Genomic DNA, 20,596 nt, shown 5'->3' with positions numbered 1-20,596 from the left:
CAGCAGGAGGCCCCATTAGCTAAAGTGGTGCTTCAGGTTAAGAACAGTTTCAGGTTAAGAAAGGACCTCCGGAATGAATTAAGTACTTAACCCGAGGTACCACTGTATAGGAGTTCCCTTGTCTATCTTCTTGTTTCATGTGTGTGTGGTGTGTAGTATACAGGCCTATTGTTTGTTTGTTTGTGTTTTTTCTGATTAATTGCACATGCAAATCATGCATATTTTGACACATGCTTGTTTTTGCTTTTTAAAATAACTATAAAAAATAACTTTTCTGAATCTATCACCCCATTCTTCTTGGCCTTCAAACAGCCAATCCTTTCCGCTAAACACATTAACAGAGGCTGATTCTCCACTAAGGGGGAAGGAATTGGGTTTCCCAGAATGAAGGAATAGGCTGCTGCAAGAGCTTGTACCAATTACAAAGATACACCTCTGCCATAACCAGGATCACAGCCATTACAGTTAGTTTAGTTGACCTCGTTGATACCTATGAGGCTGATATCCTTGAGCTTTTGCTGCTGCATCAAACTCTCCTTCACCCATAAACATAATGAATTCTTATTGCTTGAATGAGAGCCATTTTCATGCAGGACTTGGGTTGAATTCATGATTTTCTCTGAAATTTCCCAAGTCGCCATGTGGGTTTCTGCTCTCTCTGCCCTAGCAGAGTGTGCCAAATCCTCTGAAAGCATCTATGCTTGCTGCAGGACTATTCTGCAATGTGCATTTGGAGTTCTGATCAGACAGACTCTCCCCACCCCCAACGTTGCTCTTAATGGTGAACTCCATGTTTCTTTCTCTGCTTCTCTGTAAATGTCAGAGCTAAGGATCCGGAGTGCTGTAGTCTGAATAAGAACAAGCAAAGATCCGGTGAAAAATGATCCAATATAAAATCTGTTTATTGCTCGCCATAGAAATTGCCCTTAGTTCTGACCTTTTGCTGCTGAAATGTCAGAATAAACAATATGAATGCCTTCCCACTATTGCAGGCTTGGGAGGTGGGCAGGAAGGTCCCTCTCTAAAAAGCAGGGATGGAGGTAAAAGCATTAAGATCAGCAAGCTTCCATTACGTGAGCAGCTGAAATTTATCACTCCTCTGGCAGTGAGGGTTACTTGAGTTCCTTCAGTTTAATGTTATTTTAGTGTAAAAAGAGAACCAGCTTCTCTCAGCCTTCCCTTCTTTCTTATTTGCTTTTTCCTTGCCCTCTTTTACATGGTCTAAAGTGAGGAAGGGCAGCTGGTAGATCATGTGGGTAACATCTGTTGGTTGCTTCTTAAAAATTAAAATCAATAAAACTCTTAATAGTACAGTGGTACCTCGGGTTACAGGTTACAGGTTACAGACTCCGCTAACCCAGAAATAGTACCTCGAGTTAAGAACTTTGCTTCAGGATGAGAACAGAAATTGTGCTGTGGTGGCGCGGCGGCAGCAGGAGGCCCCATTAGCTAAAGTGGCGCTTCAGGTTAAGAACAGTTTCAGGTTAAAAACGGTCCTCCAGAACGAATTAAGTACTTAACCTGAGGTACCACTGTAATGGTAAAAAGGGAGAGGAGGAGGCAGTTGGTGAGGTGGGTTGAGGAAGGAGCTGGAGGAGCACCAGAAGTTATATGGTGGCATTTTTTATTTTATTTTAAAGGAGAGGCCTTATTTATGCAGCAAACACTCCCTTTGCAACTAATAAGAAAAAAAGTACTGGCCCCTTTACATGGAATGAGCATTATGTTAAGGAAGAACAAATCTGTGGAGGCTTTGAATAATATGTGAGGTGAGAACACAGCCCCTCTAGATTATCTGTGAGGAAGTCTGAAGCTTTGATGGCTCATGTTTGGGAGGGGGGGGGGGAGTGTATATTGCTCCCTAGTGGAAGTTGGTTAACCTCAGTGAAATTGACTCATGGCCTCAGCTGATTTGCTGAATTGGAAAAGCATTTGAAGCTGATAAACCTGGGGAATATAATCCATAAAGAATTCATTGAGAGTTGGAGGTTGGATAGGCAGCAATGTCTGGTTCAATGTGTTTCATTCACCATTCTTTGTGCGCTACCTTCAGGGTAGGTGGAGAAATCTCTTTGAAGCACTTCTGGGAAGTTTGGTGTGGACTAGTGGAAGCAAAGTTGTTGCCTGCACTGAGTAACTAAAAGACCTGAATGTTGATCGTTTTATTACTTATTTAATAAAATTTACATGCTGCTTGATTGTAGAGAAAACTTCAAAGCAGTTTAGAAAAAAGATAAAGCAATAAGATTGTCACTTAAAAATGTACAACGATAAGTTAAAGCATACAAAAAGTTACAGCATACAATAGAAATAAATTTTAAGGACCCACACTCATACACATTTTCTAAACAAAATAAAAAAAAAATCCTTTCAGTAGCACCTTAGAGACCAACTAAGTTTGTTATTGGTATGAGCTTTTGTGTGCATGCACACTTCTTCAGATACACTGAAACAGAAGTCACCAGACCCTTATATATAGTGAGAGGGTGGGGAGGGGTTTTACTCAGAAGGGTGGTGGGAATGGGTGATTGGTTGATAGGTGTGGTAAACCTGTTAACGACTGCAATTGGTTTTACAGGAAAAAGCAATGGGTGAGATGGCTAAAAATAGCTTTATGATGTATAATGAGAGAAGAATCCAATGTCTCTATTCAGATCAGGTCTCTCTATGGTTTTAAGTTTGGTAATAAGTTGCAATTCAGCAACTTCCCTTTCCAGTCTATTTCTGAAATTCTTTTGTAATAAGACAGCTACTTTGAGATCTTGTATAGAATGTCCTGAGAGACTGAAGCAGCCTCCTACTGGTTTCTCTGTCTTGTGATTCCTGATGTCAGATTTATGTCCACTTATCCTTTGGCGTAGGGTTTGGCCTGTTTGTCCAATATAGAGAGCTGAAGGGCACTTTTGGCATTTGAATGGCTAAAAATAGCTTTATCATGCATAATGAGATAAGAATCCAATGTCTCTATTCAGACCGGGTCTCTATATGATTTTAATGGTTTACCACACCTATCAGCCAATCACCCATTCCCACCACCCTTCTGAGTAATACCCCTCCCCACCCTCTGTCTATAAGGGTCTGGTGACTTCTATTTCAGTGTATCTGAAGAAGTGTGCATGCACAAGAAAGCTCATACCAATAACAAACTTAGTTGGTCTCTAAGCTGCTACTGGAAGGATTTTTTTTATTTTGTTTCGGCTACGGCAGACCAACACGGCTACCTACCTGTAACATTTTCTAAACAAATTTTATGACTTCAGCATTAGTGAGCATATGTGAACGAACCATTGTAGATTATTAATTTCATGGTAACGCATATCACTCCAAAATCACAAGGTTTTTCAGTTGCATTGGATTACATAGGTTGTGAGTTATCAAATGTTGAGCACAGAAACAAGTGACATAACATGCAAGTGTGATCCAGCCCTTGAAGACTTCGGTCTTGATGTTTTGTTTGGTTGCATTTAGTATTGATATTGCACTTGGTGAATGAAAAGGATCTAGGACTAGGCAGCAAAGCACCCTCCCCCCCTCTGTGTGTTTGTGTGTGTTTGTTTGTGTGCATGTGTTGGGGGGGGAGTGTATGGCACTAGCAAACTTGCAACTGAACAGATCATGGCATATCTGCACCACCTTGGATAGTAATAGGGCCACCAATAACACTTTCACATGATACTGAGTAGCAGATAATTAACACTTTTAGCTTCACACGACAGTCATCTGGTGCCCTTGTGAATACATCTCTGATGCTTTGCTGTGAAGGACACACATAAAAGTGATGCCCTTCTCTGGAAGGCAGGCTGATTATTGGTGAACTGTACTTTGCCCTGCGCAATTGGCTTTTTCAACGAATCATGATATTTACAAATCTTGCAGCTGTAAGATTTATAATTAAGGTAGGCGTACACTGTCACTGTGTCATGAAAGAAATGCGCACTGGTTGTGTTCAGGCATCTGTTTTCTGTTCTGGGGCAAGGACTTTGACAAAGTAAATTGCAAGCTAGTGGTGATTGATGGACAAAGATTTTGCTATGAACAGCTTGATGTGAGCCTTCTGCTTTCTTTGGCTGATCAATTTGATTGCCTAGTTGTTTACACAAGCTTAATTAACTCTGATAGATCTTGCATCAGGCCCCATCATAGATAATTATTTGTTTAGTGACATAAGAGTACGGATATTTTTTCCCTTAAAAATGGAAAGAAAAACTCTAATGACAGGAAAGCACTGTTCTGGAAGGATTTTTTTCCCAGAAGAGAAGAAAGTTGGAAAAGTATGAAACTTAAAAACTTGCCAAGCTGCCAAGGTGTAGCTTGCAGGTTTCCATTTCTATCACACGTGAAGACCAAGCAGCATGTGTGGTTGCTGTGTGAAGACACCAGCAGGCATCAGGATGCAGTGGCAGACCTACATTTTGGGGGCCCTGAAGCTTGAACTGTTATGAGTGCCCCTTTGCAACCAGCAATGAGGTCTGGGTAACTACAGTGGTACCTCAGGTTACATACGCTTCAGGTTACAGACTCCGCTAACCCAGAAATAGTGCTTCAGGTTAAGAACTTTCCTTCAGGATGAGAACAAAATCGTGTTTCGGCGGCAGCAGGAGGCCCCATTAGATAAAGTGGTGCTTCAGGTTAAGAACAGTATCAGGTTAAGTACGGACCTCCGGAACGAATTAAGTACTTAACCTGAGGTACCACTGTACTGCTATCTTCTTCAGTGGGGTTGTTCATGACAGATCACCAGATTTATTTATTTTTTTAAATGAACTGCTACATCCCAGACTGTTTAAAACATCTGTACTGGATTATCTCACATGTCAAAGTCACTGGTGTGAACTATGCCTTATAGTTTTCAGGTTATGTGGGGAGGATTCATATTAGGGAAATGTATGCATGAATAAAGTCCCTTCTGGGGCCCCTCTGGGATTAGGGCCCCTGAAACTTGAGCTTCATTAGTTTCATAGTAGATCCGCCCCATCAGTGTGGTTTGCTAATGCAAGGTCCTTAGGGACATTCTGTTGACTTGGGTTAGGGGTGAGGGCCACATACGTTTTATCCTAACCTTTGCGGAGGATTGCACCTGCCAAGAAAGCATGAGGTAAAGTTTTGAACAGTTTCTCTTTGTGACAACCATTAATATTGCAAGGGTTCCCAATCTTATTTTATTTTTAAAATGGCACCTGTTGGCACCAATTATTCATTCACCCTGAACCCTTGAATAGCTAGGGTGCTGGTGAGACCACTCTTAGTTATTCAACTTGAGGCTAGCTTTCCTCCTGCAAGAAGTATTTCTCATTGTTCAGTTTTTTAGCCCTTCAGCATATATAATGCAAGGTTGGTGACAGCATTCTTTAATCCTCTAGCTTGGGAAGGCTTTCTTCTGATCCTCCTGTGTTGTGGTTTTTATGTGTTCTATTGTCTTCATTGATTTTATGGCATTTTTTCTTACTTTGCTGTATATTTTGTTTTTAATATGCTGTTCTCCACTTTGGGTGCCCTTGGGCCAAAAGGTGATAAACAAACTGTAATAATGTTGATAATATAATAATGGTGATGACGCTAATAAAAAAGTGATTTATCTGTGCATTAAATCCTCTTCCACCTTTTTCTTGGCAGCTTGTAGACTACAGGGTCGAATTTAGTAAATGGTGGGTGACGGAGTTCAAGACCATCAAGTTTCCTTCCCATGGGACAGTCTTTGACTTCTACATTGACCCAGAAACAAAGAAATTTGAGCACTGGTCCAAGCTCATCCCCAAATTTGACTTTGATCCAGAAATGCCACTACAGGTAGGTAATTATCCTTATGTGTATGTTTGTGAGACAATGTTAAACAAAGAGGTTGGATAAGAATGTGTAAGCATATTATCTCTGTTAATTTTTGCACATTGGTAATGAATGCTGCTTTATAAGTAGAGAATTGATGCTATGCCTACTAGAATGGCCATACAATCACCTATTGCAGGAGTGGTAGCCTTACCTATGCTCCAGTCATTCATGGTGTTGCTGTTCAGTTCTGATCCCCTTCTCTTCTGCCATTTCCATGCTGCTTCTTTTGCTGCTCCTGGCTGTGCTTTCCCTTGTTTTTGGGTGGTTATAATGATTGGACAGTGCTTTTTCAATGAATTGGGCAGTGTTCATTGAAAAGAAGTTCATGTAAAGGAGTGTGCTGAAGTGTCCCTTCTTGCCCGGAGGATGAATGGTTGTCTCTGACCAAATATTGAGATTGCAGATATTTGTGGATAACCATTTCACACTAAGTGAACAGCCTTTATGCCCAGAGAAACAGCTGACATACTGAGGCTGTGGAGCACCTTTAGCAGCTTTCTGATCAGAGCATCAGATACACTGCAGTGAATGGAACTGTGTGTTTGTTGGAGGGCATTCACAGATAATCAAGGATTCAGATAGGCAAGAAGCCCCCTGATGAATTCATTTTATTTACTGGTTCTGTTTCGAAGCCAATCTTTGCATTTTGTGATGCATAGTTCCTAGTTTTTGAGCACTTATGAGAGGCAGGTCTGATTTATCCTCTTTCATTTATATTTATTATAGGCTAGTATTGAAGTTGTCATTTTGATAGAAAGTTGGATATCTGTACCATGGCCTGCAGGCCGTAGGGGGGCAGAGTTTGCCTGAAAAAAGGTCTCTACACAGAGAACAGCCTGTGATCCCAGGCTCTTAACTGAATCTCTCTGCTCTTGTTTCAGTGGGATTATTGTTTCAAAGTATTGGCCTCTGACTACTGTTGTGCAAAGATGCTTGCAATGACAGGTTCTGATTCCATCTACGTAGTTGGAAATAGCCAAATGAAATTATAACTGAGTTTAATAAGAAAACAGCATTTGGCTTATTCATCACTCCTTAAGGAAATACACACACACACACATATATGCACACACATACAATATTTTGTTTGCAGAGAGCAGGCATCTAACTGTGGCAAGCAGTGTTACTCAAAAACTTCATACACTGATGAAGTATATGTCCTTGCTGTTTTTCTCCTCTGCTCATTTCCCTTTCTTCCAGCCACATTTTGGCATTCTGCAACACACTTAGAAAATACAGTTCTTATTTTTGTGTGTCAGGATGTTCACAAGGGATACTGGCAATATAAGCATTCATTTGGTTTGATATTATCTGGTGCACATCACATGGCTATATTGCTGTCTAAGGCTGTGGGATTATTAAAGTCTCAAAATGGGGTCACCGCTTGCCTTTGTGATATTCTTATTCCCCAGGCTCCCCAAAATGCTAGGTAAAGAGTGTGTGCAGATGACCTGCACTCTGCATAGCAAGTTACTTTTCTTTGGAAGGCGGGCTGTGGTTTTTGAGCTGTTGTGCTTTTGCCTAAGCCCCTACAGTTGATCCAAGTCAGTGTTGTCCGCAATGAAAGGAAGCAAATGTTGCTGGTGTGAGTCAGCAAGGCTAGGAAGAAGTGTAATGGGTGGAAGTAGTTGTGTGAGATCTGTAAGTTGGCCTTTCCTGACACTGAACACCTGGGAGAGGACTTTCAAGCCAACCAGGCCTACTTAGAAATTAACCTGGAAGGCATTAATGAACCAGTCCAATCTACGAGTTGCTGTTTGTGTTTCCAAATATACACCTTCTCAACAAGCTGCTTGTATTCAGTGGTTGGGTCTGTTTCTTTCCACATTTAAAAGACACACGTCTCTCTATGTGTCTGCAAATATTTTCTGTGTGCTTCCTTGTGTTTTGAAGCATATGCTACATTGGAAACAGCCCTAAGCGCAACAGCACTTATAGTTATCGTTATAAGTGGTATTGTTATCAGTGGAGGGCTGGGGGAAGGGGCCACACTTCAGCTGATGCCACGCAGTGCCAACTACCAGTTCCATGTTTCTGACTTGCCCTGCTTTGATATGTAGGGTGCTGTGGGGCTCATGACAGATGCCTGTCATTCTCCCATCAGGCCTGCCTGGTACACACCACTGAGACCATCCGGGTGCGATACTTCATGGATCAGCTCTTGGAGAAACGCAGACCAGTCATGCTGGTGGGAAATGCAGGCACAGGGAAGTCTGTGATTGTAGGAGATAAACTGTCTCTGCTGGATTCCGAGGAGTACCTGGTGAAGAACGTTCCTTTTAATTACTACACCACGTCTGCCATGCTGCAAGGTAAATAAGTAGGTGAAATGAAAAGGGTAAATTAAAAAGGTAAGCTACTAAGGTAGAATAAATTGTGCTATGAGACACTCAGAATAAATGCATGCTCCAAATCAAAGGGGGTTAAGAAGAAATTGTTGTGTGGCTGAACTGAAGTGTTGAAGCTGTTGTTCTGAGTTGCTTTTGCATTTTAAAATAGTTTCACAGAAACTAATAACTGGAAGTATAACAATCACAACTCAGAGAGTAAACAGAATCCTTTGTCATGTTGAAGAGTAATTCATACATAAAAGGAAAGGGTAAAAAAAAAAGGTAAAGGACCCCTGACAGTTACCGTATGTCCAGTTGCAGATGAATCTGGGGTTGCGGCACTCATCTCGCTTTACAGGCCAAGGGAGCCGGCGTTTGTCCACAGAAAGTTTTCCCAGGTCATGTGGCCAGCATGACTAAGCCACCTCTGATGCAATGGAAGACCGAAACCAGAGCAGCCGCATGGAAACTCCATTTACCTTCCTGCCGGAGTGGTACCTATTTATCTACTAGCACTTTTGGTGTGCTTTCGAACTGCTAGGTTGGCAGGAGCTGGGACCAAGCAATGGGAGCTCACCTCGTCACGGGGATTTGAACCGCTAACCTTCCAATCGGCAAGCCCAAGAGGCTCAGTGGTTTAGACCACAGCACCACCCGCGTCCCTAAAAGGAGAGGGTAAATTCCATCAAATTTGTCAATTTATAAGTCAGATTAAATTTAAAGTGGTGAGTCTTAAAGAAGGAGGCTTTAGTGGGTAGTCCTCTAGACCAGATGGATGGGAGGTTGCCTGCTCTTAATGGGGTCACACTCCCTCTGAAAGAGCAAGTATGTAGCTTAGGAGTACTTCTGGATCCTTTGCTATCACTTTTGAGGCTCAGGTGGCCTCAGTAGTGTCAAGTGCCTTCCATCAGTTTTAGCTGATGGCCCAGCTGCATCCTTATGTGGACAGGGATAGCCTAATTTCTCTTGTCTATGCTCTGGTAGCCTCTAGGTTAGATTACTGCAATGTGTTATACATAGGGCTAAGATGGTTTGGAAACTTCAGCTGGTACAGAATTCAGCAGCCAGTCTGCTCACTGGGGCAAGACTGTTTGAGCACATTGCACCAATCTTGATCTGACTGCACTGGCTGCCAATGAGTTTCCCAGCCCAATTCAAAGTGCTGGTTCTGACCTATAAAGCCTTACATGGCTCAAGACCACCATACCTCAAGGACTGCCTCTCCCCATAAAAAAACCATCCCGGACACTGCGTTCATCATCTGAGGCTCTTCTTCATGTGCCTCCTTTATGAGAGGTCCAGAAGGTGACAACACAAGAGCAGGCCTTTTCTGTGGTGGCTCCTTGTTTGTGGAATGCTCTCCTCAGGGAGGCTTGCCTGGCACCTTCATTATGTATCTTTAGGCACCCAGCAAAAACATTTCTCTATAACCAGCCCTTTGGCTGATTAACATTCTATGGCCCTTTAAATGCATTTGTGAGAGTTTTTGTTTTATTATGTATTTTGTATTCTCATTTTGTGTTTTTATGTTGTGGAACCGCTCTGTGATAAATGGTGTAAGCCTGATCCATATCCCTGCAACAGTGCCCTAAATAAGAGACAATTTCCTTTTTGTTTTTGTTCTGTTTGTTCTACACTTCAGTGCTGTTGAGATTAAAATGGGCCTGAAGGAAGTGTGCATATGCCACTTCACTCAAATGGCTTTTTCATTGGCGGGAACCCAGTGTTAGTGCATTGTTTCGAATTGGGGAGTCAGATAGTGAGGGTTGGGGTTTTTTTTTTTACAGCACATTTGTTTGGCTCTAATTGAATATGCAAGTTAAATATTTTAGTATAAAAGGCACCATATGTGAAAACAGGAATGCCACTAATTCATACATTTTGCAGCAACAGAATAAGTAGTTCTAGCTAGAAATATTTAGGCATGGAGAATGCTGCAGGTGATTTGTCACTGCTCACAGCTTCCTCTGTCTTTTAATAATCCCAGCTGGAAACCTGGTCATAGTTTAATAAATGCTGTGTAAACAATGCAGCTTCAGGTAGCGCATGCATATGGAAAATGCCCTGAGGGGGCCTATTCATGGGTTCATTCTTCCAGTGTCCGTATTAGAGTGGTCTATTGTGTATATTGAATCATTTATAGGGATCTACCTGCCTTTAGGGGCACCAATGCATTCAGACATGTTTGGGATAAATATACCTTAAAGTCGGGGGGGGGGGGGGGACGACGACAACAGGTGATGTCCAGACTATGCTCACCTTTTGAAAACTATAGATATATTGTGATCTGGATGGGATCCAGATCAGGGAGATCTTAAATTAAATAAACTTGGTGTCTCTCAGTTAAGGTGTATGGAGGAGGTGGAGAAAATATGCATGTCCCTGAGACCTGCACCTGATTTCAGCATAACTCTAGAGTTTGAGTATGTATAATCTGAACAGGCTCACTGCAAAGGTGGATTTGGGGCAGCGCAACTGCTTCCGCCCTACTGGCTGCTGAGCCTAGGGAGCACCGCAGGGTGTTGCAAGTATCACATAGTGAATTGAGCAGAACGGAAGGCGAGAGATTAGCCCAGGGGTTGGCAAGGTTTACCTCGTCTGGGCTGGTTCACTCCAGCAGAGATCCCTCTGTGAGCCAGATCACACACATACGCCCGTGATTTCCGACGTCTGCATCTGCGCAAACGCGATTTTCCAGTGCCATAGAAGGAGTCCCCGCAGTGCGCGGGGACTTGTCAAGTGGGCTGCTCAGTTCAGGAGCAGCTCATGGGCTGGTTAAACGACCCCCGCGGGCCGCTTGTGGCCCATGGGCCTTAGGTTGCTGACCCCTGGGATAGCCTTTGAAAGACCAAAGTCTGCCCCTGCCCACTGTTAACATTTGAGTGTCCCTATGGTGGTGATTTGCTGTTACCTAAATGAATGTGGCTCGGGGAACAAATGTCATGCATCTCTGGAAGTTTCAGCAGCAAACACTTCTTTTGAGAAAAAAACTGATCCACATTTCAAACAGAGGAAAGGTGATGACAGTCATTAAAGTACAAACACATTCTTCATTTCATTTTCCAGATTCTGCTTGAAAGAGGTTGGAGTTTGTGAGAGTTCATAATGAGCCAAACAACAGTGGTGTTTCTGTATATCTTTATTTGTAGGAAAATTTATAAACTGCCGCTTAAGATAAGACTATCAGCAGGGTGTACAATAAAATAATAAAAACATCACAAGATTATAAAACCTTCGTGCACAAGTGATTCCCAACACACACATTTTAGTGCCAAAGGGAAAAGCTTTTTCTTGCTGTTGAGATGTATACAGATAAATGGCAGCAACATTTTTTCCCATATTTACTTGGACTGAGAGTTATGGCCAGAGGCTGGGGCACAGAATCCGAATAAGTTATCCACAGGGTGGGTTAGTGTAAGAATGTGCCTCAGACATGGTTGCTGGTGTGTGCTGAACATGATTTATACCCCTTGCATCTTGGTTTATGCTGCTCAGTGTTTAGATTTACTTGGTTCTGTTTTGCAGTTTATCATTTGGCGGCTATTTCTAACGGGTGTTTGTTTCACTCTTTTTAAAACTTAACAGTCAGCCAGAATAATAAATGACATTCCAGAGAGCTTCAGAGACACCGTTTGTTTGCCCAACATCAGTTTCAGGAGAAGGAAGCAACTACACAATGCCTGCCAACACCAATACTTTCCTATAGTGCTGCATTACTGACCTAAGGAGATCTGTGACCCACAGATCATATCTATCTGTTCACAGTCGTATCAGGGAGAACTGACCTCCTCATCACTAGAGTGACTGATTTAGTCACCATTTGCTCCAAGGATCTGTGTATTGGCATGGACGTGAAAGGCTGCTGGACCATGTAATGAAGACTGGGAGACTCCCTTGCAGGAGTTCATAGGAAGTAGCAAGTCTGTGAGGAAAAATGGCACAGTTTTTACAGGCACTATCCGCCTGCAGCCTTGCCTTCTTTCCTTGCAGCTCCAACTTAGCTTTCTTGGTTGCAAACATTATAGGGGAATTTGTGGCGTTTTGAGAAGGTGCAAAATAATCCACAAGACTTCTCACAGCCTTTTATACTGCTAGCATATTTTCAGGATTGTCTCTCTGATCGTTGGATCTGAAAACCCTTTACATGCTACATGCATTAATAGAAAAGCAGTTTTGAGGTTGGGATTTGGAGTGGAGAACCATCTTGGGGTGCATATATTTAATAATCTTGCTTCCTGTAACTTCTCAAATTCCATTTTCAATGGGGTTTAAGGCGCATATTTGCCCTTGCCAGCACATATCTGGAATTCTTCTTCTGGAAGGAGCAGCAGCTGGAAATGGTGTTTGGAGTGTAGAAATGGCTGGTGAGGAAAGGCCTTCATCACGTAGGAACCTGGAAAGCTACTTTATATCAGCTCAGACTACTGGTCCATTTAGCTTAGTATTGTCTACAGTGAGTCACAGTGACTCTGCACCTTTTCTGGCAGAGGTCTCTTCCACCACCTGCTACTTGATTTTTTCATTTTTACAGACGATCCCAGGATTTGCACCAGAAACCTTTTGTATGCAATGCAAGTGCTGTATCACTGAACTTTGACCCCTCTCCTCTTTACTACCACTTGTTGAAAATGGCTTTTTTCTGAAGCTGTTCCCCCCACCCCCGGAGGAAAACAGAGTTTGGGGCCTCTATTAGTGTAGGTCTATATATGTGACATGTAGTTAGCCCCTTCAAATAAAACTGAAATTATTTGTGGTTTTACACATGCCACTAGATTCTGCGTTACATGATTACAGAATGTGTTTAGCACCACGTGACTGCTCTTGAATTGGTAAAACACTGTCATGTTCCGATGCATGCTGCAAATAGAGATGGAAGGCCCCACTATTGATTGATTGTTTATGGGCATAAAATCTCTAATGAGTATAACACCTCTAACACACATATAGAGTATTGCTGCTGGCAAGAGATTCCCATGCGTTGTGGTGGAAAGTACCTGATCTACCCTTGCAAGGGCAAATGCAGGCAGATCAGAATAGGACACCCCACACATGCAAGAGATTTGTGTGTCCAAACAAATGTTTAGTGATTAGGTGCAAATAATTCCACCCTGGGAAAGGTAACATGATGGGATGCTTCATGTGGCATCAAAGAGCTTTGTGTTTCTGCAAAATGTTTGCATTCCCCTGCACCGCCATGGTGCTTAGCAGATTTCCAGATGCAATTAACTGTAGAACATAATGCGTTTAATCCTGGAAAGATTCTGAAAAAGGCCACTGAGCCATCTAAATCCCATTTCAAGCTATGGAGCCTTGCGCAAGGTTTCTTCATGTGGCAAACCTGCCCCCAGAGAATTCCACAGAAATAGATGTCTCTCAGCCCATCAGCCTCTGGGAAAGCACAGCAGATGCTTAATAACCCTAAAACACAGTGATTGTTTATTCCAGTATAATTGGGGTTTGAGTATCTGTGCAAGAGACATGTGGCTTTTGATATTATTGTGAGAGACATTCTCAGATTAAAATGCTGCTTTTACGAACATGTCATTTGATCTCTCAGTAATTGCATTTCAATTTGATATATCTTTTGCATACTTGTTAAATCCCTAAAAGGGATGTTTTCTATGTTAATTAGGCTCTAATTAAATGCATATTTGAAAGACATTCTCTCACTTCCAGAAATTTAATATTTTTTTGGGGGGGTGTTGTTTAAAGAGGAAGATTCCTCGCTGACAGAGGTGTTATCTTGCACCCATCATTTCAGGATCTTTCTGTGCCACAAACTGTCAAGATGAGATGGATTCTTAGCAGTGGATGCTAAATACAAAACAAAAAGCATTTTTAATAACCTGCAAAGATGTGATCAGTTTAGTGAAAAGCAAATGATAGCACGCCCTTAATAGCTTGGTGATTGTTGAGAAGTTCATTGTCAATTGCAAGATGCTGATCTTTGAAAACATTATTGCAGGCTTTGCTACTATGATGAAAGGCTACTAAGAACTGCCAGTTAATTTTTTTAAAATAAGGCAATAGAAAATTAGCAGTTTGTACCTTGTAGTGTATATAAGCCAGTGCAAATATCTTGTTCAACACAGATATGTTGATACATGCAGCTGCTTCTTGATATTTGCACTCAGGGTAAATACTTGTGCTGTTGCACATACATTAAAATGCACATGCTTTTGGTGGCACAGCGATTACTATGTCAAAGAACGAATATGTGAAGTTGCCATGATAGTGATGCTTTTGGCAAAGCAATTTGCCTAGAGAGATGAAAATGTGGGAGAAGCAAACCTTGGCACTTTTTAAAACATCAGTTTGTTGTCATAAAACATTGATGATTTTTTTTAAAAAAGAGTACACATCCAGACATTTCTGTTGTGTACCAAATGCAGGGCAGGAGGGGGCAAATAAAAGGAGCCAAGAACTTATTATTACCATCTGGGACACTGCCTTCTTGCATAGTCCTCCCAAAAGCAAATCCTATTTTAGTGAGCACCACTTCCTTTTAACCCTACTCTTTCTTTTCTTAACAATTTGTCCTGGTCTTCCTAGCCAGGGATTATTCACACAATATGAGCACCTTAGCCAGTATTGTCCCCCTTAGCCCAAGACTGTATTTCAGACCATAATCACAATGCAAGAGGAATCATGACTGTTGCTTACTGTTGAATGCTATAAGTTCAGTGATTTGAAGAAAGGACTTGTTTATGCCTTGTTGCACTGTGCAAAAGAAATTGTGGCATTCATTTGGATGATTTTCCTCTGTCCATCTACATAAACCTCTAATTTGCCCATGGCGCCTTACCTTGACATCAAGCTGTTTTCTGTTCCTATTGTCCATGTGTAAGATTCAGCATGTTTGAGCGATGACTAGTAAGAAGCTTGTATTGTACAATTTCCAATTTCACTTTGGACAAAGTGTTACCTTTCTGCGACAAAGGCTTCAGTTTGATGAATGTTTCTCAGGCCAAACTAGCCCTTCGTTCTAGCTTAGCAGTCTTGATCATTTGGTTTTGTGCAATATTTGCACAGGTTAATCTCTCATGTATTCAGCTGACTAGCTTTGAATTCAAATATTCATTGCACGGCTTCAGACAACAGGTTGTTGACCGTCTGGGTAATAAGCATGCATATAGGTGTCCAAATACCAAAGTGTGTAACTTGGTCATCTTCTTACCGAAAAAATAGGGTTGCATTCCACGCCTTTGAGAGAAAGCTGCTTGACAGTTCTGATCGATATCTTCTAGGGCCCCTATAAATGGTTTGCCACAACACACAATGGCTTTCTTCTTGTGAGTGACTCCTCATTGCTTCTGATAAGCCAAAATATGGTTCAGGGGTCAAGGAGAAATAGATCAATATCTTGGATGAATTATGATCTGCACCGTAGAACCATTACACATTGAAAAATACAACTGTGCTGCCAAAAGTGTTTTATTGACTAATTTTAGTGGGCTTTTCATCTCAGTTTTTCAGTCTTTATCCTACCCTTTGGTCTTTATCCAATGCTACAGGCTGTTTCACTTTTTTTTGCAGATGCAAACAAAAATCATTTCCCCCCCTGAGAAACATGCATGCCACACTCTCCTGGGAGCCAAAACTGGTTGCATCTAAGACTGCTGCCCAATATTGGGTCTAAATATGATGCTGATTGTGGAGCCTCTGTCAAAAAACAGCAGCTCTGCATAGAGTTCCCCTTCTCTTCTTTCCTTAGCACCCAGTAAGGAAAATGTATGATATGAAATCATTGCATTGTATATTTCAGTATATGCCAGTACTGCAAATTCCCTCTTCCAGTCCAAGTACAGTATTGTTTAAATATGTCCCACATCCCTGCATTCCATTAGAGATGTGGCATCTTAAACTGTCAGCAGAAGTGACTTGTGTGTCTTCCCTCTTTATTTTCTCTCTACCATGATAATGTCCCTTTTGCTTCATCTCCTAAGGATTGCAGTTTGAGGGTGGTATTAAAAAACAACACAAAACCATACATATTCCAATCAGTGCAAAAAATTCCACTAGCACCACATAACTTCCTCTCCTCCTCTCCCAAGTGTGTGTTCTGCACCCTACCCAAATCTGTTCCAGAGGGTTGGGGAAAACTCATAGAACTGGTTTAGGGGTCCATTCAGGGGGAGGAGAAGGTGGAGGTCCCAGTGCACAAGTAGAAATCCTTACGCTGGTAGGTTGTGTTATTCAGCGTTAGCTTGGATACAACTCTGGATGAGACATTTTATTCTTCTTTCTTTTCCCATATTCAGTCACTCCTAACTTAAACCAAGGATGTACTTAAACTCCAGATGTTGGTGGTCTACAACTGCTGAACATTGGCCAAGGTTCAGGTGTTGGGAGATGGAATCTAACAATATCTGGAAGGCTGTAGGTTTCTTATTCCTGTTTTAGGTTCTGCCTAACATTTTTTCTCTTATTGCCTTTGCAGTCTGCTAAACCTCAGCCATTGCAATCCTTTCACCAGCCTTTCTTCATTCTCTTGTTTCTGTAAATAATTGTAAGGCGGCACACCACTTTCACCACATACCTGTACAGGCACCAGGGGTATGGTTCCTCCTCAAAGGGAGTCACCACTTTCTAGCTGCCTTACAGTTCATATTCTGGATTAGTATCACAGTGTTGGAAAGAACACTTTTGAAAACTCCGAGCCTTTGTTTCTTCACAGCTGTTCTTGAGAAGCCGCTGGATAAAAAGGCAGGAAGGAATTACGGCCCTCCTGGCACCAAGAAGCTTATCTACTTCATCGATGACATGAATATGCCTGAAGTAGACACTTATGGAACAGTCCAGCCTCATACACTGATTCGGCAACATCTGGACTATGGGCACTGGTAAAATAGGGATAGATCTGTCTATTTATAGTCCTTGTCACTTCGGCATGTGTTTAGCCATAATTCTGTTCTGTTTCCCTATCACTTTCAGACCCTCTTAAAAGACATATGTTATATGTGTATTTTCTCTCAAGTTTGCCTTTGGGCTAATTTATTAGTGTTTATTTGCTGAATTTTTATCCCACTCATCATGCTCTAGAACAGGGGTCAGCAAGGTTTTACCTGCCTGGGCCGGTCAAGTCCTGCGGAGATCTTTCTGTGGGCTGGATTGTGTGCACGTGTGAGCACGATTTCTGTCGTCTGGGCATGCGCAGATGCAATTTCTGGCATCTGTGCATGTGCAGACGCGATTTCCGGCACCGCAGAAGCAAGTCCCACACTGCGTCAGCTTAGTGCAACACACAGGGATTCGCCAAGTGGGTGGCTCAGTTTGGGGCCAGCTTGTGGGCTGGTTAAACTGCCCCCATGGGCCACTTGTGGCCCATGGGCCGCAGGTTGCCGACCCCTGTCCTAGAGCATTGCCTGTAAATACAGTTATGGAAGTGTGATACTCTCCCTGATATAGAGTCCCTGCTGTGCTAGATGTTATGCAGACATATGCGAATCCTAGCCTGATTCCCCAATATTGTGCAACCTCTGTTGGAATATTAATTGAAAGCAGCTGGGATACAGCAGGTGCCCAGTGCACATCTGACATGCTGCTTGAGACTTGGCAAAGTCCGGCAGGCACACTGCTGTTTGTTTGTCACTAATAGGATGTGATTAGGGTGATGCATTCTTTTCTTTTTTCTTCTTCTGGCAAAGGTATGACAGAAACAAGCTGTCCCTGAAGGAGATCATGAATGTGCAGTACGTGTCGTGCATGAATCCCACAGCAGGCAGCTTCACTATCAACCCACGCTTGCAGGTATTGCTTGTTCACCTGGCAAGGAGAAAGCCGCTGTTGGGTTCACTCAGTCTTTGGAAGGATTAACACTCTCATTTGTTTGCAAGCTATCCTAGATGGTCTCCATTTGAAGACAAACTTTAAGAAAAGAAAACTTTGAAGTAAAACTTAGCAATGTTTTCTGGATATGAGAAGAAAGTGGGGTGTAAGATGTACTGAACTTAAAAGGTAAAGGGACCCCTGACCGTTAAGTCCAGTCGCGGACAACTCTGGGGTTACGGTGCTCATCTTGCTTTATTGGCCGAAGGAGCCTGCGTATAGCTTCCGGGTCATGTGGCCAGCATGACTAAGCCACTTCTGGCAAACCAGAGCAGCACATGGAAACGCCGTTTACCTTCCCGCCGGAACGGTACCTCTTTATCTACTTGCACTTTGACGTGCTTTTGAACTGCTAGGTTGGCAGGAGCAGGGACCGAGCAACGGGAGCTCACCCCGTCGCGGGGACTCAAACTGCTGACCTTCTGATCAGCTTTATTTTATTATTAGTACCAACTTCCCTGTGTAGAGCCCATTCATACCCCTGTCAGTGCTTTGCTGTTTTTAAACATCAGAAAATCTTAGATTGCATCTCCTGTGTTGGAATCTGATTTCATAATACAGTTCCAATATAATTATATTTCAGGACCAAGGACAGTGAACACCATTGTTTCTTTTTCACTGGCTTCTAATTTCTTTTTCTACTTTCTAACATATACTTCAGCAAGCATTTTCATCCAGCCCATATCCCTGATTAAAAAGCCCATATCGAAAGGGCTGGAACTTTTTGGGTATGAAGATTCTTGTTGAATTCACAGATGAAATTGGTGTTTAGCCATGTAAACACTAGGAAGCCAAGTGATAGGTTGCAGTGGGTGTCCTGTTGTAGTGGGATTATATGCTAATTGCTTGGCAAATATCCTTTACAAGAAGAATCACAGGACCTTTCTAACCTGTTTGTTACTTTGGTAATTTAAAAGTGTGACTTTGATTTTTTTTTATTTTAAGGAGAGGGATAAGGCACCTGAAAACTGGCATAGTTCAGTGCCTCTTGTATTAGCTGGAAAATTCCTTGTTCAAAGACCAAGTTGGTCTATGGCAAAAGCCACTGTATTGCAACCACAGCCTTCCCTATTCTTAAGTAGCAACGCAGGAGGAACATACTTAGATATCTTGCAGAGTTGTTTGGATTTCTGTAATAATGGATAGGGGCAGATTTCAACATTCTTAAAGCAGTACTTTATTTATTAGTACAAGTGCTGCTACTGTTTTAAGTGTCACGTCAAATGCTTTGCCCTCTTGTAGTAAAGGACCCCTGGATGGTTAAGTCCAGTCAAAGGCGACTATGGGGTGCGGTGCTCATCTCGCTTTTCAGGCTGAGGGAGCCGGCATTTGTCCACAGACAGCTTTCCAGGTCATGTGGCCAGCATGACTAAACTGCTTCTGGTGCAACGGGACACTGTGATGGAAGCCAGAGTGCACAGAAACGCCATTTACCTTCCTGCTGCAGCGGTACCTATTTATCTATGTGCACTGGTGTTCTTTTGAACTGCTACGTTGGCAGAAGCTGGGACAGAGCAACAGGAGCTCATCCTGTCACATGGATTCGAACTGCCGACCTTCCGATCAGCAAGCCCAAGCGGCTCAGTGGTGTAGACCACAGCACCACCCATGTCCTTCGTAGTAGTTGTAGTAGTAGTAGTAGTAGTCTTGTAGCAGGAAGTTAGCTTAGAATTATCTAGTGATGCCATTAGGCAGGTAGGCAGATTTCTCAGTGTCCAACATCTGGGAGTTAGGAAGAATGAGGTGTGCAATATAGGTCAAGCACTGCTCTACATGTGGCCTTGGGCCTATGATCCAGCATCACCATCTCTATCCATGTTTTATTTATTTCACTTGAGTAGTTGTCTGTGGCCCACTGGGCGTGATTGATGATTCTTCCCTTTGGAGACAGGTGTATGAAAACTCTCAGGCATTTGCTATTATCAGGTCAAGGGAAAAGTTGCGCCAGTGAAAGTGATTCTGCCCAAACCCATCCTATTTCTGTTACATGCAATACCTACTAGCCTGTATTGTGTTTTCCTTTATGCAGCGCCACTTCAGTGTGTTTGCTCTCTCATTCCCTGGGTCAGATGCTCTGTCCACGATTTACAGCACCATCCTAACTCAGCACCTGAAGCGGGGGAACTTCTCTGCGGCTTTACAGAAATCATCACAGCAGTTAATAAGTCTGGCTCTTGCCCTGCACGTGAAAGTGGCGGCAACATTCCTGCCAACAGCTATCAAATTTCATTACAACTTCAACCTGAGAGATTTGTCCAATGTCTTCCAAGTAAGTAGTTCTTCCAGTTGGGAGCTGTGTGCTCCCTTAGCTAAATTAAACTTTGAAATTAGAAATGAAAAGGAGTGATGCTGATGCTGTATAGAACCATGACATGCCATAGCATGGTAATATGTAATGTATGCCCGATGCAGTGGCCATGAGATATTGTTTGTCTTTCCTAGGATTAAATGGGATACACAGTGGTCAAAGGGGTCTTGTTTAGAGGCCCAAGGTGACACTTCACTCACTGGAGACTGTCAAGTGGATTTTGCTCACATAAACACAGACAGACTGTTTTGGTTATATGCCACACAGTTATGCTTTATTCCAACTTTTCAGTCCTGCAGTTGCC

At 42.4% G+C, this 20,596-nt stretch overlaps 1 protein-coding gene across 1 annotated transcript in view; it reads left to right on the top strand.

Annotated features, from left to right (window-relative positions):
• The window catches only part of DNAH9 (dynein axonemal heavy chain 9), a gene marked incomplete at its 5' end in the record, with an annotated part of 180,545 nt that overhangs the window by 59,414 nt on the left and 100,535 nt on the right, over window positions 1-20,596 (top strand). Inside the window, 5 exons of the mRNA XM_081894902.1 lie at window positions 5,614-5,787; window positions 7,931-8,138; window positions 16,834-16,999; window positions 17,804-17,906; window positions 20,014-20,253. Of these exons, the coding sequence (XP_081751028.1) occupies window positions 5,614-5,787; window positions 7,931-8,138; window positions 16,834-16,999; window positions 17,804-17,906; window positions 20,014-20,253 (891 nt within the window). The remainder of the gene's footprint in view (window positions 1-5,613; window positions 5,788-7,930; window positions 8,139-16,833; window positions 17,000-17,803; window positions 17,907-20,013; window positions 20,254-20,596) is intronic.

Source organism: Podarcis melisellensis, assembly GCF_964234715.1.
Source record: "Podarcis melisellensis genome assembly, chromosome: 2".
NCBI lineage: Eukaryota > Metazoa > Chordata > Lepidosauria > Squamata > Lacertidae > Podarcis > Podarcis melisellensis.
This window is presented reverse-complemented; position numbering and strand designations above follow the sequence as displayed.